This window comes from Drosophila rhopaloa, unplaced genomic scaffold (assembly GCF_018152115.1).
Source record: "Drosophila rhopaloa isolate 14029-0021.01 unplaced genomic scaffold, ASM1815211v1 contig_178, whole genome shotgun sequence".
In the NCBI taxonomy this organism is placed as follows: domain Eukaryota; kingdom Metazoa; phylum Arthropoda; class Insecta; order Diptera; family Drosophilidae; genus Drosophila; species Drosophila rhopaloa.
Window position 1 is genome coordinate 11757436 of NW_025335059.1, and position 17660 is coordinate 11775095.

General features: G+C 44.0%; 8 protein-coding genes across 10 annotated transcripts; 5 read left to right on the forward strand and 3 right to left on the reverse strand.

Annotated features, from left to right (window-relative positions):
* Positions 1–16: 16 nt before the first annotated feature.
* On the reverse strand, positions 17–1649 carry LOC108040691 (dnaJ homolog subfamily C member 8). 2 transcript variants are annotated; one of them, XM_017118260.1, is made up of 3 exons: positions 1486–1649; positions 1026–1346; positions 17–542 (listed from the first exon to the last, which is right to left on the reverse strand). In XM_017118260.1, exons 1-3 carry the CDS (start codon positions 1552–1554, stop codon positions 168–170), a joined length of 765 nt encoding a protein of 254 aa, XP_016973749.1. In that variant the 5' UTR covers positions 1555–1649; the 3' UTR covers positions 17–167. The 2 variants fall into 2 exon arrangements, with proteins under 2 accessions (XP_016973749.1, XP_016973750.1); XM_017118261.1 differs by having other exon boundaries at positions 1026–1276; positions 1486–1594.
* Positions 1650–1896: 247 nt separating this feature from the next.
* Positions 1897–3643, forward strand: LOC108040693 (probable oligoribonuclease). The gene has a single exon (XM_017118264.2). It carries the CDS (start codon positions 1974–1976, stop codon positions 2625–2627), a length of 654 nt encoding a protein of 217 aa, XP_016973753.1. The 5' UTR covers positions 1897–1973; the 3' UTR covers positions 2628–3643.
* Positions 2933–3406, forward strand: LOC108040679 (probable oligoribonuclease). Its single transcript, XM_017118248.2, has one exon. It carries the CDS (start codon positions 2933–2935, stop codon positions 3404–3406), a length of 474 nt encoding a protein of 157 aa, XP_016973737.2.
* LOC108040692 (lipid storage droplets surface-binding protein 1) lies at positions 3496–6319 on the reverse strand. Of its 2 annotated transcripts, XM_017118262.2 has the most exons (8): positions 6216–6319; positions 5851–6149; positions 5574–5784; positions 5265–5342; positions 4639–4823; positions 4086–4276; positions 3847–4024; positions 3496–3787 (listed from the first exon to the last, which is right to left on the reverse strand). In XM_017118262.2, the coding sequence occupies exons 1-8, from the start codon at positions 6316–6318 to the stop codon at positions 3638–3640; spliced, it is 1395 nt and encodes a 464-aa protein (XP_016973751.1). In that variant the 5' UTR covers position 6319; the 3' UTR covers positions 3496–3637. The 2 variants fall into 2 exon arrangements, with proteins under 2 accessions (XP_016973751.1, XP_016973752.1); XM_017118263.2 differs by lacking the exon at positions 5265–5342.
* Positions 6320–7617: 1298 nt separating this feature from the next.
* LOC108040682 lies at positions 7618–10312 on the forward strand. The gene is made up of 4 exons (XM_017118251.2): positions 7618–7822; positions 7911–8329; positions 8699–9510; positions 9572–10312. Exons 1-4 carry the CDS (start codon positions 7774–7776, stop codon positions 10152–10154), a joined length of 1863 nt encoding a protein of 620 aa, XP_016973740.1. The 5' UTR covers positions 7618–7773; the 3' UTR covers positions 10155–10312.
* Positions 10313–10527: 215 nt separating this feature from the next.
* Positions 10528–11964, forward strand: LOC108040685 (succinate dehydrogenase [ubiquinone] cytochrome b small subunit, mitochondrial). Its single transcript, XM_017118254.2, has 4 exons — positions 10528–10675; positions 10768–10883; positions 10951–11141; positions 11522–11964. The coding sequence occupies exons 1-4, from the start codon at positions 10633–10635 to the stop codon at positions 11724–11726; spliced, it is 555 nt and encodes a 184-aa protein (XP_016973743.1). The 5' UTR covers positions 10528–10632; the 3' UTR covers positions 11727–11964.
* Positions 11832–13204, reverse strand: LOC108040687 (phosphatidylglycerophosphatase and protein-tyrosine phosphatase 1). Its single transcript, XM_017118255.2, has 4 exons — positions 12910–13204; positions 12527–12670; positions 12148–12465; positions 11832–12087 (listed from the first exon to the last, which is right to left on the reverse strand). Exons 1-4 carry the CDS (start codon positions 12919–12921, stop codon positions 11959–11961), a joined length of 603 nt encoding a protein of 200 aa, XP_016973744.1. The 5' UTR covers positions 12922–13204; the 3' UTR covers positions 11832–11958.
* Positions 13205–13625: 421 nt separating this feature from the next.
* Positions 13626–17584, forward strand: LOC108040681 (protein sel-1 homolog 1). Its single transcript, XM_017118250.2, has 7 exons — positions 13626–14438; positions 14492–15237; positions 15299–15473; positions 16118–16266; positions 16336–16670; positions 16727–16931; positions 16990–17584. The coding sequence occupies exons 1-7, from the start codon at positions 13991–13993 to the stop codon at positions 17398–17400; spliced, it is 2469 nt and encodes an 822-aa protein (XP_016973739.1). The 5' UTR covers positions 13626–13990; the 3' UTR covers positions 17401–17584.
* The last annotated feature ends 76 nt before the right edge of the window (positions 17585–17660 follow it).

A 17660-nucleotide genomic window follows, 5' to 3' on the forward strand; every position in this document is an offset into this window, starting at 1 on the left:
AGACAAGACAGAAATGTGATTTCTTACATCTATACATTATGCACGTGTCAATTACAATTCCAAAGGATACTTATAAAAAATGTAAAAATATTTATGTGCAACGCGACGCGTGGAGGCGGAGATGGTCTGGCGATAGTGGAGGAGCGACGCCGCGCTGGGAAGCAGTATTATCGTGATTCTGGCTTGAATTTGGGCGGCACCATCATGCCAGTCATATGCTTTTGTTTCTTAGCCTTCTTGGACTTGCCGGCCCCGGACTGGAAGTCATGCCAGCTATTAACGCGGCTCTGGCGCGACTCTTCGAAGTTCTGCTGCCACTCTCTGTCCGCCTTGACTCGCTCCTCCTCCTCAATCTCCGTTTCGCGCTTCCGCTTGCGCTCCTCCTGGTCGCGCTGATCGAGCTTTTGCCGCCGGCGCTCCATGTCTGCGAACAGTTTCATGACCATCACGTAAATGGCGTGCTTGTACTTGGTGGGATCGTCTTCGGGTATTGGCTCAGTTGGCCGTCCCTCTTTTTTAAGCTTTTTTCGCTTTTCTGCAATCTAGAAAGCAAAAAAATAATATTATATTATATGCATTTTTATAAGAAAAAACTCTTAAGAACTAGATTTTTATTTATTCTGATGCATGCCATTAATCCATCTAGCTTTACACAAGAATAATCTAAGCATAGTTTGATTTCTATTTTTATACCTTTCTAGAGGGAGACATATTCGACCCAAAGAAGCAAATATATTCTAGATCACAATCTGTCTATTTCTACTGCTTCAAAATACTTGGATGCCTATATCTTGTGTCTTGTGACGATAATTTCGGACAATTTAAGATTAATGAAATTATTAATATTTCTCAAAAGATTATAAAAGATACATAGCTATTTACTACATTTTTTACCGAAATAGAATTCAAATCTAATAACCTCCCACAGAGAGTTACATATCTCCACAATACTACTATATGGAGGTTCTTAACATGGATGCTTTCCACACCGGCGGACTATAGGTCCTTTAGGATTTAAGACTCACCATTTGATCCGTTCGCCCCTTCGCCTCCTCGTACACCTCCAGACACCTCTTGCGTGTGAGTTCGTTCTCCAGGATTTTCCAGGAACGCGACACAATATCGAATGCCATTTGAGCGCGCTCCTGGTTGTCGGGGTTTTTATCTGGATGGACGAGGATCGACAAGGTGCGGTAGCGCTTTTTTATGTCCGCCACCTCGACCTCGGGCTCGATTTGGAGCACCTCAAACGGATTGAGATTGAAGTAAGTTGAACCTGGACGAAGTAAACGATCAATTTGTTGAGAAGGAGTTAAAACTGAATCACGTTTTTCAATTTCTTTCACCTGCAATATAGGCACAAAATCGTTTACTCAAGTGTAAATAATATTAATAGTTTAGTTTAGTTAGAGCGGTTCCGAATGGGAGGAGCCAGACTCGGGCCCAGTCTAAAACTAAGCCTGCGGTACCGCCCGCCACACTTACTTCTGAATAAAAGTCCTCGAATGTCTCATGGGAAGTTCCCGGCTGGTCTCTGGTCGATGAGGAGGACATGCTGCGACAATAGCAACGCTTTTGCGTTTTCTTTTCCCTACCAACAATTTTTGATAAAAATGCAAGGTCTGTACCAGTGCAGTGTTGGAAATTGCCGTTATAGGGTCAAAAGTTTGACCGTGGCAGATTTGTCCTGAAATACCACTACGCTAGTGACTCAAACTAAATCCGTTATCCCAAAAGTATATATAAATATACAAAATATTAAATTGAAAATCTTATTTTTTAAGATTATATACTTAATCTTATGAACAACCGTTATAAAAAAAGAATTCTTTTAATTTTGTTAGCTTTGTGAATTTTCACGAATCCCCCTATCTTTCAACTTCTGGTGTTGTAAAATGTCATTGCAGTAAGCACCTGCACATGTTATTCTTATCAAAGAATCTACTTGTTAAAACATTTAAGCAACATAATAAATGCTCCACCAACTACAGCGTTTGGGATTGCTTGTAAGTCGACGGATTCTGGAAACGCAGTGCTCTGCCCTTCGCAATTCAACAGGAAGGATGAGCAGCAATCAGAGTGTTTGTGGGTTGGACACGGATATCGTGTGGATGGATCTGGAGATGAGCGGTTTAGACATAGAAAGAGACAAAATCCTGGAGGTGGCCTGCATTATCACGGACAAGGACTTGAACTTAAAATCCGAGGGTCCCTGCTTCGCTATAAACCATCCTCAGGAGGTGTACGACAACATGAACGAGTGGTGCATGAAGCACCACTACGAATCTGGGCTGGTAGATCGCTGCAAGAGCTCGGATGTGAAGCCCGAACAGGCCTCCGATATGGTGCTGTCCTATCTCGAGAGAAACATCCCAAAGCGCGTTTGCCCCCTCGCCGGGAACTCTGTCTACATGGATCGACTATTCATCAGGAGATTTATGCCATCGGTGGATGAGTATTTGCATTACCGCATCGTGGATGTGTCCACCATCAAGGAGTTGGCCAAGCGGTGGCGTCCCGACGTGGAGAAGGCTGCTCCCAAGAAGATATTCGCCCATCGCAGCCTAGATGACATTCTCGAGAGCGTCAGCGAGCTCAAGTATTACAAAGCCAACTTCTTCAAATAAATTATCGCAAGGACTTAAGACTTACGTTAGGATTGCAATCTCCTTTTGGTTACATAGACCAATCCCATTAAAGTAAATTAATGCAGTTTTATTCTGTTTTTCTTAGTAAATTCAGATGTATATAAAATCAATTCTGAAATGCGACAGAAGTGCTATATTGACTGCTGGGTACTTCACAAAATGGTATAAATAAAGAACTCGAAAGGTATCTTTATGACCACCGGCTCTTATCTAATCATTATGAGCATGCAGTTCGCTTTGCTTGACCACTTTTTATAAAAGCTGCTCACTATACAGTTGGCAAAATGAGCACGGATATAGTTTGGATAGATATGGACAACTCTGGCTCTGACCCTGAAACGGATTTAATACTAAACTTTGCCTGTTTCATCACGGACAAGGATGGCAATATTAAGTCCGTGGGACCCTATTTCGCGATCAACCATCCGGAAGAGAAATTCTATAAATCGGGAAGTTTTCAAATGTCGGTCGCTAGAGAACTCGGAGTGTTGGACCGCTGCAGGAACTCGAGTGTCAAGCCTGAGCAGGCCGAGGATCTGATGCTAAACTATCTTAAGAACAATGTTCCACGAAAGGCCTGTCCTATAGCCGGCCCATTCATCCATATTGATAGAGTCTTTATCAAAAAGCACATGCCCTCTGTGGATGACTATCTGAACCATGACTTTGTGCATCTGATAGTGCGTTATTATCCAACTCCACTTCCGAGGATGTTGACCGTACACCGTTGCCGGGGACTCGCTCCTGTACCATATTAATGAGTATAATTTTTGCACTCTGGCATTAAAAAAAGAACTTTCCCAACGCTTCACTTGCCATGATTCTGTTCTTCAATGAAAAATGTTAGTCTGATTTGATATTGGGCTTATATTACTGGCAAATGCATTTTGTAAAAAAAATATATCGTTTAGTGAATTGTGCGTATATGTACGGAGAAACAGAACTCTATCATAAGAAATAAGAATACGATAGCAATAAAAAATTCAATGCTAGTAGACGCCGTTGATGTTATTGTGGGTGGCTGAGTAATGATTCTGCTCCTGCCGTCTCCGCGAGGAACTGTGATTGGAATTGGCGCTGTCGCTGCCCGTCACCTTCTCGGCTTCCATGCGTCCGGATAAGAAGCTTGCCACACGTTCCTACGGTATATATTTTGGATGATCTTCCAGTTTAATTGAATCGTTAATGATATCCTTACCAGGTAGGTGTTAGTCAGACCCTGTAGACTGCCGTAGAACGCCAGCATGCGCTTGAATAGAGATTCAGCTTCCTCCTTGGACAGAGTCTTCACCTTGTCCAGCCGGGATATTGTGATTATGCGGTTGTTGATGTATATGATTTGGTGGGCCACCTCTGTGGTCGTGTGCGCCAGGTTTCTGTCAGGATAAGGTACGGCTTAGTTTTAAAAGTTATGGATCTGCATTCTTCTAAACTAACCTGGGTATATTGGCTGCCACATGAGCGCTAAAATTCACCAGATGCACCACTCGTCTGACCGATTCGCGGGTCAGGAGCACTATCAACTGCTCCAAAGTGGCGGGCCTTGCCTGATTCTCAGGCTCATCCGCACTGAGATAAATCCACAGTTCTTTGGCCTTCTGAACGGCCTGCTTGGGATCGGTGGCAATCTATAGAAACAATTTGATGTATGATATCATAGTATATTAAGGCTTAATCACATATTAATATTTAAGAAGCAGGATACAAATTATTTATCTAAAATATCTAATATATAGCGAAAACCGAGCCGTAACTACATATTGTTCAGACTATATAAATTAATATGGTTCTTATCATTAAAAATCCCTTGTATCGTAGATATAAAAAAATTAATTATTTCCGGGATTCTTTAGATTTAAAGATCGAGCGCGAATTCTTTGGTTCAAGATAGTAAGCCGTGACAAGCCTAAAGCACATACATAGGTATTTGTATACCCATACATGTATTTTTCTAAATGACTAGTTCTTATCAATTGCAATTTATACTGACCAGCTCTGCCGCATAGATGAGCACATGGATGGCCTCTTTGCTCTGTTTCTTCAGGGCCCGCGCCTCTGCAATGGTTCTTTGGGTGAGGCGGCGCTTCAACTTGCGGGAGAAGCGTTGACCGTGATGGATCGCCTTGAGGGCGCCCCGTTCGTCCGGTACCGCCTCGTTATCATCCTCCTGCGGGGCTGCAAAGCGGATATTCGGAATTTGTGAGTTCGCCCATCTCCATGCGAATTTGATTTTTGTATTTTTTGTGTAACCGCGGGAGCGGATTTCGGCGGATCCCGACCAAGGCTTATCACGACTAGCTGCGGATTCGAATGAATTCGCAGTTCCCAAGTGATAACCTCCCCGACGACGTCGCCATTTAAAAATAAACTATGAGTGCACCTTAGGGTGAATCGATTTGCCTGGAGGCTGATTTTCAAAATGATTTAGCTTTTGTTCGATTTCATTTAAAAAATATATATCTTTCTCATTATGAGTATTGACTTATCGTTGTACAAAAATTCCAAATTATTGGTTTTTTAAAAGTTTTTAGGTGTAAAGTAAAAACTTTCGATTAAATCTACTTAAAAAAATATAAATTGTCTTAATATTTTTAAAATATTATTTATCATACTAACTTTTTTGGCCAAACATTCGAGTCAAGTGCAGTCGAATTGACGAAGTATGACCATCCAGGGTCAAAAGCAATTTTTGAACTACAATAATTTTGAATAATACAGAATTAAAAAAATAGAAAATAGAAAATGGAATATATTTTTGAGATTGCACTATTTTTAAAGAATTTAGCTCTTAATTAATATTCTATTCATAGCTAAAGTTTTTTTTTGAGAAATGTGGACCCACAGTTTAGAAAATCTAAGTTTGTTTTCTAAAATTTGGACCAACCCTATTCCCCTATTTCTAAATAAGGTAACCCAAGGACTTACCATCTGTTTGATCCTGATCCGTGCTGATGGGCACCAGATACTTGTCTACAAACTTGTCGCCGGCTGTAAAGGCGCCATCAATGCGCTCGGCGGCATAGGTGGTCAGTGGGCTCTCCAGCACCGCGTTCCCAATCTGCTTGACGGAGTCGGCGCGCTTCAGGACCGGACGCACCAGATGATCCGACATGTACTCCTTGGTGTTCCAGTACATCTTCAAGCAGAGAATGATGCCCTTTTGTCAGCGAATGGGGGACAGTGGCCGGGGACGTTTACTTACCATTTCGGGCGGCAGGTAGACCAGTGGGATGCGCTGCTCCAGGATGTCCAGGCTTTTGCACATCACGTTATCCAGGCGTCGAATGGAGGGCTCGAAAAGCTTGACGGCCGGCTGGACGGTGTCGTAGGCCGCGGAGATGGTAGCCTCGGCGGTCTCAAAGTACCAGGAGAAGAGCCTATTGTTGTTCTTGACCTTGTCGTAGATGTTCTCAACTCGCTTCACGCTGGATTCCACCAGGGGAATGGAGCCGAGGCGATCGATGGCCTCCAGATGGAGTCCACTGCCGCTGGTTGCAGTTGCTAAGTGGTATTGAAGGGATCGGAAAGTTAGAGGAATAACCTTCCCAGGCAGCGCGTGTCACTAACCCATTTGTGTGGATTTACTGGAGAAACGGAATCGGATCGCTGTGAACTGTTGCTGGCACCGGCTGAATTGATACTGGCAGGCCTCCGATCGAGCTGCTCCCATATAGACTTGGTCCCGAATCGGGCAGTCTGATCATGCTCGGAACTCTGAGCTGACCCCGGCTGATAAGGCGCGGATGGAGGCACCAGCACTAACACCATGCACCTAGACACTTCGCCGGACTTATCAGCAGACACGCCATTCATACTGGTATGGGGCTCCAAAGTTCAAAACGGACTATATAAGCAGCTTAGGAACTCCGTGCATGTGAATCACATTCCAATTGTATCTGGCCAGAGATCATAATCGCACCACCAATCACCCGATTAGCTGCGCCACTTGTGAAAATCGGTGTGCTATTTAGGAACAGGTGACGAGAAGGTCCAAACTGCAGTCGGGTGAATAATTGCGGGGGCGTTCGTGTAAAGGTCGATGTGCTCGTTTCTGTCGTCCCAGACAGCGTTAACCCTCTAATAGTGCCCAATCTATTTTTAAAATTTTAGTAAAACCTCCCGTGCTTGAAAATTATCAAGCCACAAAACTTTCGAACTTCTATAATAAAACGTTTGAGCTTGATTTTAATTAAATACTATAATTGAAAACTAAGGCTTTTATATTATACATTGTAATATTTCCGATTAGATTAAATTACAATTTTCACCATACAACAAATAAAAACAAATCACATAATATTTACATAATTCTTAAACTTATAAGAAATTGAAATATAAGTCGATTACATCAACTTGCATAATTATTTATAAAATCATGTCGGAGGATTAATGTTTTACAGCTCTTTGTTGTCTGGTTTTCTGTCGTAAAGATGCTAGATTAAGGCTAAAATACTAATAATAAAGGCAAAACAAATTTTTGTTGGTTGAATAAACTTTTACAGTAATTTTTCTTATAAAATTATGGTGCGCTCCGTGCGCCACAAATATACTGAAAAAAGCTAATCAATACATATGATAAAACGTAAAAACTATTGTTATTAACCGTAATTTTTCAGTAAATTTATCCATCAATGATCAGCTAGATTATTTTAATTGTAAAAATTGGTTGATTTGTTCCTGAGTAGGAAAACAACGACAGTCGTTCCATATATGATAGGTTGCTATTTCCTTCTGATAATTTAAAAGGTTCATACAAAATTTTGACGGCCGTATTGTACATAAATAAACAGCCAGAAAATCTCTTGATTTATCATTTGGTTACATTTTTAAAAAAAGTTTACTTTTATAAATAGTTTTCCTTAATTATTCATAGTTTTAAATTCAAAAAATAACTGTTTGTAGATAATTAATCGATAAATACAAATCCGAGATGGGTATCAGTATTGCAAGTTGGTTCTTTACTAGTGTTGTCAGTGTTGGACAAGTCGGCTTGGCTATCTGTAACTTGTGTTTGTTGCGTCTTTTATAATTGTTTAAGAGTAAAACTGTTTTTAATTACTTTAATAAAGTAGTGAAACACTAAAAACTATGTTTAGTTGTTAGGTCTAAAGATACCAAACTCACAATGCATTATTACTTGGGCGCAATCTGCCTAGCGGGCTTCCTGGGCTCAGGTCAGTGATTTGATTTACAAGCCACACCCAAGGCTCCAAGTGAATCATGGGAATTGGCCACCCGAAATTCACGTTTGTTTATTTCCAGCTCTCGGCCAGTACAATCAAATACAGCGGGACAACTGCATCATACCGAAGATCTTGCAGGGATCGTGGTTCTCCTGGGAAACAGGCCTGCCCACGCTGACGGTGATCGACGCCACCTCGATGTCAAGCAGGGGCCAATGCATCAACTATTTGCGCCATAGGGGCGACGAGTACTCATTCGTCTTTAAGGAACGCACCAAAAACTGCTACCACTGCGTCCGCACCATCATCCGCACCGTGAACGTGTTCGAGAAGTTTGAGGGCCCGTGCCTGGGCATACCCGATGGCCAGGAGCCCACCGTTGAGTATGTTTGTCGCGGGATCAAGGACGACCAGCAGCTAATCACGCTCTTCAATGAGAACTTCGTGCCCATCAACTGCCGCTCCTCGCTGGAGGGGGTCTGGCACTTCACCTACCAGGTGAGTTCGGCAACGTAAAGCCTAATAAATTGGCTGGGACTGGGACTATGCATGTTTTCGAATCACTTGTGTGTTTTCAATGCGTTAGTACTGTAGATCCGTAGATTGGGCTTAACTCTTGGTGGTCCCTCTAATATTTTGTTGGCCAAAACATATATCCTAAGTTAGGGCACGAAGTGTGTCCAAACCAATTTTTGAGAAGGCTGACGTTCTGGTCAAGCAAAGAGAAGTTAAACATACCAAATGATTAATCCTGTGTTCATTGTTTAACTTATTAAATTGAAACCAGAAAACATCTTGGTATTACCTACCAGCTTGGAAATTAGTTGCAAAACAATTGACTTAGACCCGAAATTTGTATTTTTGTAGAACCGTTTCCGCTTCACTGGCGTGTGCGACAAGCCGGATGCTCGCATTCAGTCCTGCCAAACAGCGGGCACCCAGTTCCTCATCCAGAACCAAAAGTTCAACGTTACCTACCAGCAGTGCGAGGGCATGGAGGGTACATTCACCGGTACTGTGGAGTTTAGCTGTCTGGGCGATTGGTTTGTGGGCAAGAACCATTACTTTGCGGTTGCCAATACAAAGGAGTCGCGTAAGGACGAGAAGTACCGATGCTTCCTTAAGAATCGTGACGACGATCTGTACGTGGGTGTTTCCATTACTGCCGAGTGCAACACCCTGAAAACGCCAGAAACCTCGCCCGAGCGTCTCAAGCTTACGCCCGTAAAGGCGGAGTTCGTGGAACCCGGCTGCACGCTGCCTCAAAACTTCAGCGGCGAATGGGTGAACACGGCAAACATCGACGCCGATGTCTCGATCAGTGAGACCCACATCAACGAGACCTACTACCCGGACAAGGCCCGCTATCGTAAGACAATCTATGTGTGTCGGGAGCGTCGTGGCAATCGTGTTATGATGGCTCGCCTGACTGTCGATGGTTGCCAAAAGGATTACGTGTGCTTTGATTTTATGCCCCGTCACCACAACATTATTCGCTACCGCAAGGGTTTGGCCGTGATCAAGGACGATTTCAGCACGGTCTGCTCGTGGGTTCAGTTTCCCAATTCTGAGGCCTGGAAATATGACCTCTTTTTGGCCCGGAATCCAGTTCCTGTTCGGTGTCCCGTTGCGGGTAAATTCAACTTTACTCAAAGAGGAGAACATCCCTTCAGAACGAGGTTTGTAATGCCCTTTATTTTAAATAAAAGCAAATATTTTACTTTACCATATATCTTTCAGGATTCTTGGTGGTGTCACTCTAAGTCCCCGTCCTGATATTCATTGCAAGCAGAACATCTCAGATTTGTCAGTGTGCGATACTGATCAAAAGGAACTGGCGGTGGATGAAAACTATTGCCTGTCCGTGGATCACTTGGGTCGACCTGTTGATATCTACAGTGATCCGGATTATCGCATGAAATGCATTGGATTCTGGAAGGAGAATCTAAAGTCCTACCTAATTACCTATGATGATTTGGATCCACTGTCTAAGTACCGCTGTTGGGTCTACCAACGTGCCGATCTCAACCGCGTCCTCATGTCGCAGGCTGTGGGGGCCTTCTGCAAACTGGAGCAGGACGTGACCTCGTGGAATCACTCGGAGGGCGCTGCGGTGGCTATCGATGCCGTGGAGTACGAGCGAGAACGCGACGACTGTCCCATGTTCTTCGATGATGGATTGAACCCGTGGAAGCCATCGGACGCCTTTAACTTGGTCTTCGACTGGGACTTTTACCGAGCAGGAGCAGGGACGCTCGATTTACAACTGACTGGAGTTATTATCACGACTTGCGCCCTGGTCATTAGTTTAGTGGCTTATTAAGATCAAAGCATTTTTTAATTATTCCGTCCAATTCCATCCAACGAAATTTACAAATTTACAAAAATATATAGTGACTTAGGATTAATTGCGTGCCTTACAATGTGAACTTTCGAATGTCTCAAGCAAATTTTTAAATTAATAAAATAATTAAATCAGAATTGTAAGTGACATACACACACTTAATTTGAGTAATCAAATTATAAAACATCTAAAAGTAAATTATAATTTATTTGGAATACAATAGATAAAATACCTATTATTTATGAAGTTTTCAACTCTATTAATAAAGTTTTTTGACTTTCATGCGGTGCTAATATTTCAGGCGTTACTGTATATCGATAACAGTGATAAATCGAAGACAGCAGGCAGCTCTAAGTCCAGTGCTGTGAAATTTCATAGTCAAATCGCCCAAAACGTCTCACGGAGCAATATAATTTTTATTTTGAGCTGCAAATTCTCAATTTTTACACATCCCAAAATGTCCCTCTCGATGGTCCTGCGTGGCGCTGTCCGTTGCAATGGTAAGGACCTCCGGGCTGGTCAATTACCCGATTATAAGCCGTAAAACAGCTTTTATTATATAACCAAACCGTTTGTTGGTATCCGCTTTTAGCCGCAAATCTCGTCAAGTCGGCCCGCATCACGCCCCTGAAGAGCTACTCCACTTTGGTGGCTAATGCTCAGCGCCGGACACTGGTCCAGCCCCTGGCTTTGGCCAAGATTGCTGCGGTATGTGTTTGGAAATTGTAATCCAGATGGGCACACAGCTAATGCCAATCCCCACCTGCTTTTGCAGCCCGTTGTACGCCGTGAGATCTCCGTGAGTGCGCCGCGCATGGCATCCGCCGAATCGAGTCACACCCTGCTGTGGACCATCGAGCGCATTGTTTCCGCCGGCCTGCTGGCTGTCATCCCAGCTGCCTTCATTGCCCCATCCCAGGTATTGGACGCCCTCCTGGCCATCTCTGTCGTCATCCACACTCACTGGTAAGTATCTACTCCGCCATCCATATATATTTTTTTATTATCTAGAAATTAAACACAAATTGCTTTCTAGGTTTAAGACTTTTCTTATTTGAAATTTTATACTCATAACCAAGAAACAATATAAATATTATTTTAATGTTATAAGAGAAAGGTATTTTTGCGGCTAGCACGAACGGAATTATAAAGAGTATATAAACATATGTAAAGCAAAGAAAATGTGAATTCTTAAATATCAAAAATTCAAACTTTTATAAATTTTAAAGAATGTAATTTTTAATAAATAAAAATCTACTCCTTTTGTAAAAGAGTATCCCATTTTTTTCTACACCTATCTATAATAAAAAAAAGTATTACTAATTTTCTTGTTTTTAAACTTACAGGGGCGTTGAAGCCATGGTGGTGGACTACATGCGGCCCTCTGTCGTGGGCAACGTCCTGCCCAAAGTGGCCCACATTGCACTGATCATCCTATCGGTGGCCACGCTGGGTGGTCTCTTCTACTTTATCCAGAACGACGTGGGTCTGGCCAATGGCATCAAACGCTTCTGGGCCATCAAGGGTAAGGATGCCGAGAAGAAGGCTTAAAAGTCGAGAGCGACCAGTTGAAGAACCACGAAACACCAGTTATTTATTCATAGTTTCGCGATAAGCAGTAAATAAACAATTGTAAAAAGTAACAAATGCACATTGTTCGTTTGTAGAAAATTGTATATTTAACAAGAAAATCAGCACTAAAATAGTTCGGTAACAGGCACCACCTTTGTTACGTATGGTAATCTACTGTAAGCAATAAATGTTGGCTTTTGTCAGGTTTTGGTCATGACTTGGCCTGCACATTGTTTGTGTAGAATAACCGGAGGGCATCCCATTGTTTGGTGTGCAGCAGAATGTGTGGCCGACACTGGCGCATGTGGTCCACCGCCTGGTCCGGATTCCAGCCGTTCTTCTGTAAAGTAAACAAGTCATGAGCTCTTGAAAGTCTTCTTCAAGTTAAATATAAACCCACCATCATTAAGTAGCAGCCCACCAATGTGGCACTGCGCGTCCTGCCCGCCTTGCAGTGTACATAAACGGAGCCTACGTTTTCCGGCAACCGAGAGGAACTCAGACCGCCAATCCTCTGCTGAAGGGGCAGGAACTTGTTCATGAACTCCACGCCGCGAAAAAGCTTTTCCTGGTTGGGCGACTCAAAGATGTCCGTGGTGGCCAGCTGCAGGAACTCGATGCCCAGCTTGCTCCACTTCTCCGTGTTGTTGGAGAAGGCGGTCAGCTCGTAATCCTCGTTCATCGACACCACCGCCTTCATGTTTTCCTTTGCAATCAGCTGCGGGTTTAAACACGGATTTAGAAGGATTCCTGACTTACTACTAATCCTTGCTACTTACGTCATTGGCCTGGCTGCGGAAGGGCAGGGCTCCCAGTATCACATGCTCGTCGATGCGATCGTACCAGTTCCTGGCCGAGGCCTTCTCCATCAGGACATTGTACAGCAGGGTGGGGTAAAAGGACACTCGTGCGAACATGGCGGCCTGGAATCACAGGGGATCGGAGGAGGATCAGGGTGCAGGTGACAGGTGAGTATTTTTGTCAGAGGAGCAAACGCAACAGCTGTAACTTTCACCAGCGCTAGCGGTCGAGCTTAAATAGTGATTCGCTGTGCGACTGACTCGAACGAAACGCGGCTCGGAACTGGTTTCGGGTTTCGGATTTGGGCTGGCGTTTGGGTTTTGGGCCTACATAGGTGTCTGGCACGCAGGTCACTACTTACACTCATCTCCATGCCGGCTGCTCACTGGCTGACTGGCGGGATCGATCGAGACAAAAGTGAGTGATTCACGGACCGCAGACCTTCCCCGTATTCTAATTAGTCCAGCTCGGAATTATCACCTCCGATCGCACGTTAACAGCTTCAAATAAAATTCGATTCACTTCTGTTGGATCTGTGCATTCCTTTGCATAACGAAACAACAGCCGGAAAATGCACAGGCGTAGCTGGGGGGACAGGAAGCCGTTACTTAAAGCCCCCCAAAAATAAGATGTATTGTTTGATCGCAGGTGGCTGAGCAAAAAGTGGAAAGATGATGTTTGTATTTGGTTATTGACCCATTCTATAACGTTTATTATAAAAAAATAAATAAATCTTAAGTATACTGTTTTGGTTATTTTTGGTTATTTTTCTAACTTTCATAAAAAATTTGAAAAACGGTATTGACAAATTTAATTTTCTAAACGAGAAATACTTGTGCAAAAATATTCGCCTTTATAATATTAACATGCTCGCTAAAAACTATGAATGATCGATTATGTGATAGTTAAACTGTTTCGCGATCTAAATATTTATTGCAACACAAGTAGTATAAAAAATTATACTTCTCTATAAAAATTATACATTCTTTGTAATAAAAACATTTTTTCCAGTGTTGTAATACATATTTCCCTTTTGACCCCTGCATAGGTTTTTCTCGCCCCGTCCTTGGACACTTCTGTTTTCGGGACTACGCTTCGCAACACTGGCCTAATAAACCTCGGCCCGTTCGCAGCACTATAAGCATTGCAACAAAAAAGATTAAAAAAGAATCTTACGTGTGAATAATTAAGAAAAGAGAGCCAGGTCATTTCAGCCACCAACCGCAGCTGGCTAAAATGAGCCAGCGATAAGCCGAACGAGCGCACCGAGAAAAGCAATCGATCTTTCCACTGGCGCAGCGTCCCGAGCAAGAAGTAAATAACACAACACGTCAGAAGTGGAAAGGCAGCTGATAGACGAGACTCGAAGAAGATCGAAATTATCGGTGGAAATCCATCAGGCATCACGCCATCCCCCGCCCCGACCACGTAGATAGCTGAAGATGAAGGGCAACAGTTGGATGTGCCTGCTGGCTCTGCTCCTCGCCTGGCAGCTGCGGGCGGAGGAGCTCCAAGGGCCCAACACTGAAGCCGCTGGCAGCAGTACGGGCACAGGCACGGGCACTGGAACGGGTACGGGCTTGGGGACAGGTACAGGTACAGCCACTCCGACCATGCCCAATGAACCCTCCACCCAGGCAGAGGCGGAGGAGGTGACCACGGCCGAGTCGGAGTCACGGGCTCCGGCGGAGAGCAACGAACGAAAAGCGGCCAAGCCCAAGGACTCCACGGAGTTTGCTTCCCGCACCAAGGTCATGCACGCTGCCCTGCTCGAACGCCTCTGGAACGATAGCCTGTTGAGACAGCAAAAGCTAAAGTCCGAGATCGAGCGAATCGAAGCTAAACGCCAGCCCACTGAGGTGGTGGAACTAACACCAGAGCAGATAGAAGGTAAGTGGGCATTTATACACTTTCAAAACATTTCCTGATCCTGAGACTTTCAGCTCAAACCATGTACGACAACGCCATGGACATGCTGGCAAAGCCGCGAACGGATAAGAGGGTGGCCTTCACCCTGCTCAAAAAGGCCGCCGCCTTTAATCACCTCAAGGCCAGGGCTGAACTGGCCTGGGCCGTTCTCCTGGGGCACTGGATGGAGTTTGATTTTAACCATGCCGCAGATGAGTTCGAGAGTCTGGTCAACGAAGGCGTCCCAGAGGCGCACATGGGGCTGGGATTCCTTTATTCGGCGGGAGTGGGTGGCAAGAACGTAAGCCAGCCACTGGCCCTAATTCACTACACGCTGGCCTCCCTGGGTGACAACACCCTGGCCCAGATGGCCATGGGCTATCGTTATCTGTATGGCATCAATGTGCCAATCAGCTGTGAGAAGGCACTGATCCAGTATAAGCGGGTGGCAAAAAAGGTCGCCTCTAAGATCACATTCGCCAATGGACCGGTGGTGCATCGAGTGCGTCTGCTTGATGAATTAGAGAACCCCGGCAGCCACGAGACAGAGATTGTGGACTATTACCAGCTGCTGGCCGACAAGGGCGATGTCCAGTCGCAGGTTGGACTGGGTCAGCTATATTACCAGGGCGGCAAAGCTATCCAGCAGGATCACCAGAAGGCTTTGGAGTATTTCACACAGGCTGCTAATGCAGGCAATGCAATCGGTTTCGCATTTCTGGGCAAGCTTTATCTAGAGGGAAGCGAGCAAATCAAGGCAGACAATGATACCGCATTTAAGGTGGGAATAACATTGATAACATATTTCTGAGCTAATTTTTGTATTTTATTTTACTTCCTAGTACTTCTCGAAGGCTTCTGAAATGGGTGACCCAGTGGGACAGAGCGGATTGGGTTTAATGTACCTGAAGGGTCTTGGTGTGCCCAAGGATTCGATCAAGGCATTATCCTATTTCACGCAGGCTGCCGATCAAGGATGGGTAGATGGTCAACTCCAGTTGGGCAATATGTATTTCAGTAAGTTAAAAATTCTCCTAGTCAAAATTTTAAAAGATGTTTTTATACCCGTTACTCGTAGAGTAAAAGGGTATATTGTATTCGTGCAAAAGTATGTAACAGCTAGAAGGAAGCGTTTCCGACCCTATAAAGTATATATATTCTTGATCAGGATCACTAGCCGAGTCGATCTAGCCATGTCCGTCTGTCCGTCTGTCCGTCTGTCTGTCTGTCTGTCTGTCCGTATGAACGCTGAGATCTCGGAAACTATAAAAGCTAGAAGATTGGCATTTTGCATGTAGGTTTTAGAAGTTCCTACGCAGCGCAAGTTTGTTTCAAAATGGTGCCACGCCCCCTTTAACGCCCACAATCGCTTATATACGATTTTAAAAATTTAAATATTTCGGAAAAGTAAAAAGGCAGTTTTATTGAGTTTATCAATACCTATCGAAATGTAGAAGAAATTTTTCAAATCGGACCATTCGTTAAAAAGTTATGCGTGATCAAAGTTTCTATCTCCATCTCCCTCGCACTCCCTTTACCTGAGTAATGGGTATCTGATAGTCGGGGCACCCGACTATAGCGTTCTCTCTTGTTTAATTTAGTTTTGATCAGATAAAAGTTATTTTTATAAATCTAATAAATATGAATAATTCTTTTTTTAGCTGGCAATGGCGTAAAAACAGACTACAAGCTCGCCCTCAAGTATTTTAACCTTGCCACCCAATCAGGACATGTTTTGGCTTACTATAATCTAGGAGTGATGAACGCCTATGGCATGGGTATGCTACGTTCATGTCCAGCAGCTGTGGAAGTAAGTCTAATAGTGAAACACTTGCAATGATAATAAGTTTCTAACTGGCTTTACACTTGTTACTTACAGTTCTTTAAGACCGTCTCAGAACGTGGACGCTGGAGCAGCCGACTAATGCACGCCTACAGCGATTACAAGAAGAACCGCATCGACGAGGCTTACATGCAGTATTCCTTAATGGCAGAAGTTGGTTACGAGGTGGCCCAGAGTAATGCCGCCTTTTTACTTGACCGCGAGGAAGTGCATGTGTTCAACGATCGGCACGAGGATCTGATTCGCGCATTCTACTATTGGAAAAGGGCAGCCGGACAGGGCTACTCGGCGGCCCAAGTCAAACTGGGCGACTACTATTATTACGGCTGGGGTACCTCCACGGACTTCGAGACTGCAGCCGCTCTTTACAGGTTGGTTAGGGATTTATTGATTGATAGATAAATAGACACTAACACAAATCCCATAGGAAAGCCTCGGAGCAGCAATACAATGCACAGGCAATGTTTAACCTGGGCTACATGCACGAGCAAGGGCTGGGCATGAAGAAGGACTGGCACTTGGCCAAAAGATTGTATGATCTGGCTGCCGAGACCAACTCGGATGCCAAGGTACCAGTGGCCATTGCACTCTTCAAGCTGCAGATGCTGGCCAAAATTGAATCAATCAAGGAGGTGCGTGGAAATACTCTATATAAACTGGGGAATATCTTTTAATGCCCTTCTCCTCCAGTCACCTTACAGGTTTATCTTCTACATGGATGAAAATATAGCTGCCAATTGGGATTTGTACATGATAACCGTTTTGACTCTTCTGCTGGGCATCATCATGTACATGAGGCGACCATTCCAGCAGCCAGATCAGCCGGCACAGCAGCCAGCTGCAGATGACATTGCTGCAGCGCCAGTCAATCTGGCGCCGGTTGGAGCGGAAGCTGCAGCTGTGGGCGGAGTTCTCGACGGGGAAGCCGCAGTGGGAGCCATTACCGCTGCAGCAGTTGCTCCCCAAACTTCATCTGCTGCGTCCTCTTCTGCGGGATCCTCCGCGGCTAGTGCATCGAACACTGATGGAGTGTCGCAAGGCGAGAGTAGCTCAACATCAGCGGCGCCGGATAGCGCCAACTCACTTGATCCCACTGATTAGTCTTAGTGAATTGGTTAATCATCCCTATAGGTTAATTAGTGTGCGTGTAAATATTTATCATCTAATTTCGCCCGATTTAATATTTTTTATTAATTCTAAAATCGACTTTTTTAGATATTTAAAAAATATCGTACTCAGAATGTGAATGTTGTACTGATAAACCAATGAATCGATCGACATTTGATATTTGTTTGTTTATTTTTAATGAAATAGCCATTAAATATAATTGGGGTTAAATTTCAGGCATAAAAGTCAATTAA